This window comes from Octopus bimaculoides, chromosome 25 (genome assembly GCF_001194135.2).
Source record: "Octopus bimaculoides isolate UCB-OBI-ISO-001 chromosome 25, ASM119413v2, whole genome shotgun sequence".
Lineage (NCBI taxonomy): Eukaryota > Metazoa > Mollusca > Cephalopoda > Octopoda > Octopodidae > Octopus > Octopus bimaculoides.
In genome coordinates this window covers 7167522-7174030 of record NC_069005.1, presented here as the reverse complement: position 1 = coordinate 7174030, position 6509 = coordinate 7167522, and the positions used below count along the sequence as shown (strand labels likewise).

At 39.3% G+C, this 6509-nt stretch overlaps 1 protein-coding gene across 1 annotated transcript in view; it reads right to left on the bottom strand.

The window, feature by feature from the left end:
• LOC106877328 (dynein axonemal heavy chain 2) overlaps positions 1-6509 on the bottom strand; it is a 141464-nt gene that overhangs the window by 79870 nt on the left and 55085 nt on the right. The window contains exons 36-41 of the mRNA XM_052976818.1: positions 6118-6243; positions 4651-4854; positions 3495-3612; positions 2748-2884; positions 1528-1668; positions 381-539 (exon numbers count right to left, since the gene is read on the bottom strand). Coding sequence (XP_052832778.1) covers positions 381-539; positions 1528-1668; positions 2748-2884; positions 3495-3612; positions 4651-4854; positions 6118-6243 — 885 coding nt within the window. The remainder of the gene's footprint in view (positions 1-380; positions 540-1527; positions 1669-2747; positions 2885-3494; positions 3613-4650; positions 4855-6117; positions 6244-6509) is intronic.

Below are 6509 nucleotides of genomic sequence, written 5' to 3'. Positions count from 1 at the left end.
GCCTAGTACTTATTCTATCGGTCTCTTTTGCCGAACCGCTAAGTCACGGGGACGCAAACACACCAGCATTGGTTGTGAAGCGATGTTGGGGGGACAAACAGACACACAAAGATACACACACACATACATATATACACATATATACGACGGGCTTCTTTCAGTTTCCGTCTACCAAATCCACTCACAAGGCTTTGGTCGGCCTGAGGCTATAGTAGAAGACACTTGCCCAAGGTGCCACGCAGTGGGACTGAACCCGGAACCATGTGGTTGGTATGCAAGCTACTTACCACACAGCCACTCCTACGCCCATACATGAAGATAAATATTTAAGATGACATTAAATGTAGTGAAACCAAAGAAAAAGGTGCAGCCGAACCTACCCCATTCTCTGCTGTGGCAAAGCAATCAAACAATTTGCATAGAGAAACTACTCCATTCAGTTCAGCAGTTGGGACCAGTTCTTTGCAATTATCTCTCTTAAAGGTTAACATTTTGACCAAATATTTGGCAATCAGGCGTCTTATTTCTTCAACCAATTCCTAAAAATTGTAGGAATAAAAAAAAAAAAGGAATGGTAACAATGGAAATATATGTGTTATGATGATTTTGAAAAACAAAAATCTACAACAGGTAAACTAACTACAGTATAACTTTGACTGGTTACAGTTAATCAGTGCTATGAGTGCAAGCGCATACTCAAGTGGTTAGAGTGTTTCACTCACAATCGTCAGATCGTGTGTGTGTGTGTATGAGAGAGGAAGAGAGAGACTGTCTCCTTGCCTTGACACTATGTGATAGTTGTAAGCGTGTATCACAACCATGCAAGCAGTGTCTGTTTCCTGTCTTCCAAGACATCAGATCATGGGAAAATCTATGATAATAAATGCAAAAATTCTGTCTGCCCATCTCTCTGAGACCCCCCCCCCCCGTATCTCAGTCTACATTTGCTCTGTATAGACATATTATACCTTTTTGGAATCAGGACAATTCCAGGATTGAAAATTTGTCCTTCATTTGGTTCTTGAACATCCAGCATTGGGATCAGATCTGCATGAGGATTTTGTTATAAGCTAACAGTTGGAAATTCAAATTTTAAAAGAACTCCAAAAATTCGTGGAACTTACAAGTTTTTCCTTTAGACTAAATTTAAAGTAATACCATATTGGTAAGGTACCAATAAATGATTCATTATTATTGCTCTCTTTAGTTTTGTGCCACAGGACCAATTAGCCCTCTGCAGAGGGTCAGCTTAAAAGTCCACACAGAATGCAGCTTTTAAGTTAGTTTTAAAGAATTCCTCATAAAGGCATAAAACCAGAAATTTTGAAGAGAGAAGGAAGAGTTGATTAGATTGGTCTAACAAATAGCTGGTATTTTACTGGCCCCCAGGAAAATGTAAAGTAAATTGATACTAGAAGGACTTGAACTCAGGACATAAAGAAATGTGACTAAACAATGCTATGCGTTTGTTGTCTGTTGACACTGCTCTTTGACAAAGAATGAAAATAAGAATAAAAATATATCTACTTTATTTTTTTTGCCGTTTATCCAACACTCGACGTATGGTTCCCATCCTAGGTCATTGTAGTCAGTATAGACCATTCCACAACGTGACACAGTTGCTGGGGAAGCCATGGCAAGATCTTCAACTTCAAACAGCAGAGAAACCTGAAACAAATGGAAAACTGAGTGAAGCAGAAAAACAAAACAAAACAAAACAGAACTTTGAAACTTTTGGAAAAGGTGTCCTTATCCAGCCTTGCCTGTTCTTCAGAAGAGGAACGGTAGTGCCACATAGATTACCAAATCTTGTAATTTACAGGAATATTATGGTTGTTGGGGTTTATACCCACATCTACCTTTAATCTTCTAGCATTTAAAGTGGCCATATCCGGCCAAAATATTCTACCTGTTTTATTATCAAACAGGCCAGATCTGACCTCTCACACCAACCCTAAAATATCATTCTAAAAATTAATAGCTACCTCATTAAAATCTCAAAGCTACAAGATAACGCATGATTAATTCCAAACAATGGGAATAAACAAGCATTACTTTTGATAGAATAATGTGAATATTAAAGGGTTAAAGAGCAAATAAAACAATATAACTGCTACAAAATGCAAAGAAGAAGCTTCTCTATAAAGAAATAACTATGGAGACATCAAACTGAAGGATTTCTGGATTTTCTGGCACATAAATTGATGTAGTATATATAGTGTAAACATGTGATGCGAATATTCAAACACCATCGTCATTGTCTTCCCTTGAGAATCCAGCCGCAAAGTCTAATGACAGTTTGCTTCTGATAGGACTCTATCAAGGAAGTGCCTGAGGACTCTACCCTATGACTGACAGGAAAGACCTAGGGGTAGACTAAGAACAGGATGACTGGATAATATCCATAGTCCCAATTGGTCACATTTGGGAAGGCAGTCAGAATGTGTAATGATAATTGCTTCTAATAGGATCCTATTGAGGAGGTGCCTGAGGACTGTACCCAATGACTGGCAGGAGAGACCTAGGAATAAACCAAGAACGAGATTATTGAATAATATCCATAGCTTCAGTTGGTCATGCTTGAGAATCCAGCAGAAATGTCTAATAATGCTTGTTTTGTTAGGACCCTATAGAGGAGGTTCTTGAGGACTCAACCCTAATGACCCTCTTAAGGAATAGTGGTCAGAGAAGATGGATGGATGATTATTAGAGAGAGAAAGAGAGAGTGATAGATATGTACATCTTACCTGTTCTGGCATGCCAATTCTCTCCCCGTTAATTAAGGTCAACACCTTGTTGTCATCCATGACAGAGTTCATACTCTCAATCCATAAAGTATCCACAGGACCATCGAATATAATCCATTTTTCATCTTTCTTCTCATCTGCCAAGAGAAAAGATTCTCACTTCAGACAGTTTTGACAGTATTTTTAGATTGAAGGATTAATTAATTAGTTCATTATTATCATCAAGCTACTGAGTTGTTAAAACACTCCTAATTTAGTTGCTACTTTCTGTCTAACTCATACTTATGTGTATGTATATGAGCATGTAGGTAATACATGACGTGTACACATGGCATACAAACATACATACATATCATGCATACACACCATGCATACATACATGACATGCATACATAATCTGTACATATGCATACATATCTCATCCTGGTCGTTTAGCATTCATCTTCTACGATAGTAGTGGTTCGATGGTTCAACAAGGAACTGGCCCCATCAATGACCTGTCTTCTCTCCTCCAAATCTGCCCTCAAACAAATGGCTGATTATCCAAGAGATTAAGCAATCAATAAATTAGTTACTTGGCTAAATAAATAACCAGTTGACAAATAATAAAGAAGTGAAACAGAAACAATGCATGTGTTTGTTATTGGTATAACGACCCTCCCAAAAACATGTTCCAACACATGAGTCTAAATCAAGAACCTTGCAAACCAAATACAAAAGGCAAAAATGTATGGAAGTATGTATAACCTGAACATGTCTGCCTCATGATTGAAGAGAGCACGCCATCAGACCATTCATTGGAACTCAAGTCAAACTCTCCGTAGAGTTCTCCAAGAGACAGGGCTTTTGGGTTCAGTGGATACTCCTGTGGAAGATAACCAAAAGGAAACAAATATTTAAGTACGCCACCTCTGCCTTCTCCTAACTTCAACTCATTACCTCCCTTCGCTTTTTGCCTCTTCGTCTCCGTCAGTGCTTCTCAAACTATCTGATGTGGCATACCAATGGTTTTTTTCCCCCCCAATGTGCCAGGGACCAGTAATATTTCTTAGTAATATTAATTTATACTGGAAACGATATATATAACGAATATAATAAAAGTTGACAATATCTTTCATCTTATATTTATTTTGTTAACAAATAATACAATATTACATAAGCATTTTATAATGTTTCTTTTCTGGAAACTCGCTGTGTACTGGAAGCTGATGGCTCACGGACCAGCACCAGTCCGCAGACCACCACTTTGAGTAGCACTGATCTATATCACCTCCACTGCTACTGCAACCACCTTCATTAAAACCCATTAGTGCCCAATTTTTTTTCTTTAACTTATTACCAAACATCTCTTTTTATACAACTTTATCTGATTCTAAATATATATAAAAAAAATTTTTTTACAATATTTGAAAGACACTTCAGTCTTGATGACTAATTAAAGGTATCTCAGAAAAATACAGGTGTTGCAGAAATAAGGTCACATTGGACGATGGAGTCCTAGATACACGATGGCTAAATAACAACAAAAAAGATAGGGTTGGTCACCCGTGATTACCTTTGACGAGTTGGATCAGAACCAAGTTGAGATTAAGCAACTTTAAGCAATGCAATCAAGCTCTATGGTTGCTTGACTTGTTAGAAACAACAGCTAAATCTCCCTCAAATCAATCTCTTCTTTCTTTAAAACAGCAAGAACACACTAGATAAAGGAATCCTAGAAACATTATATCTGGGGACAACAAAAAGAAAAAAAGCTGAAGTTGAAAGACCTCTGTTCGTAGACCTTGCTGGATCAGGGTGGTGGCGGTGGCAGCAGCAATGATGGTGATGGTGATGGTGATGGTGATGATGATGATAACAACAACAACAACAACAACAACAACAAAAGTTAAGGGTTAATTACCTTTACTTGCAGCTGGGGAGAGTCCCTGTTTTTGGCTGCTTGCAGAATCTTCCAGGTCACTGTTTTCCCAGACTGAGTCTTCCCGACTATCATAGTGGAATGGCGAGAGTCTTTGGTCTCTCCCAGCTGAATCACTTTCACAATGGTGTGGGCATTCGGCAAAAGATTGCTTTCAATAAGTTCGCTTTTGATGTTGGCTTTAAACTAAAGCAATAAATAAAAAAAACAAATATAGAATAATAAATAAATAGGCGCAGGAGTGGCTGTGTGGTAAGTAGCTTGCTTACCAAACACATGGTCATGGGTTCAGTCCCACTGCATGGCACCTTGGGCAAGTGTCTTCTACTATAGCCTCGGGCCGACCAAAGCCTTGTGAGTGGATTTGGTAGACGGAAACTGAAAGAAGCCCGTCGTATATATGTGTATATATATATATGTATGTGTGTTTGTGTGTCTGTTTGTCTCCCCACCATCGCTTGACAACCGATGCTGGTGTGTTTACGTCCCCATAACTTAGCGGTTCGGCAAAAGAGACTGATAGAATAAGTACTAGGCTTACAAAGAATAAGACCTGGGGTCGATTTGTTCGACTAAAGGCGGTGCTCCAGCATGGCCGCAGTCAAATGACTGAAACAAGTAAAAGAGTAAAAGAGATAATGAAGGCACGTGGCCTAGTGGTTAGGCTGTTGCACTCATGATTGCTAGATTGCAGGCTCAATTCCCAGGTTGGATGGCACATTGCGTTCTTGAGCAAAACACTTCATTTCATGTTGGCCTGCTCACTTAGACAGTGGGGTGACATCATTTGAAGGCTAAAACAATGCCAAGCCCATTGTGACCAGCGATATGTAACAACATCTGATAGCCTGGTTGGTCATGTGATCATGTGATAATGAATTACATTCCGGACATGCATTTTTACCTCCGCCAAGGTAGGAGGTTATGTTTCCATTGGCGTTGGTTTGTCTGTCTGTCCGTCTGTGTGCAAAATAACTCATTGTAGAGTTACTCATTTACAGTTGAGTGGACTGGAGTAAGATGAAATGAAGTGTTTTGCTCAAGGACAGAATGCACTACCCGGTTCAGGAATTGAAACCATGAATACAAGACTGCGAGTGCAACACTCTAACCACTAGGCCACATGCTTTCACCCAATGTGATAATACTGTAAATAAATATATGTATAAATACGTAATCAATCACTCATGCTTACACACACACATGCACAAACACATGTACACGCTCACAGGTGTGTGCTCACAGGTGTGCACTCACTCACAGACACACACACACATGTACACATACACATGCACACACACACAAACACATGCACACATGCATGCACACACACATGTACATGTGTGTACACAAGCACATACATACACATACATGTGCACACACATTCATGCACACATACACAAGCACACACAGAGGTACAAATGCATAACGTCAGAGAATAAAAGTCACCTTATCGTCTTCCATGATTGGAGGTTCAACACCAGGGAAAAGGTCGGACATGATCCCATTAAACAATGGAAGATCAACTGAGGTTAATTTGGCAATGTTCATGTCTTTCAAAGACAACAGTAAAATCTAAAAAAGGAAAAGAAAAAAATATTCAAATTATATTTACCAAATATGGAATACAATATTCTTTTCTACTCTAGGCATAAGGCCCGAAATTTTTGGGGAAGGGGGCCAGTCAATTGGATCAACCCCAGTACACAACTGGTACTTAATTTATCGCCCCCCCCCACCCAGGATGAAAGGCAAAGTCGACCTCGGTGGAATTTGAACTCAGAATGTGAAGACAGACGAAATACCGCTAAGCATTTCGCCCGGCGTGCTAACATTTCTGC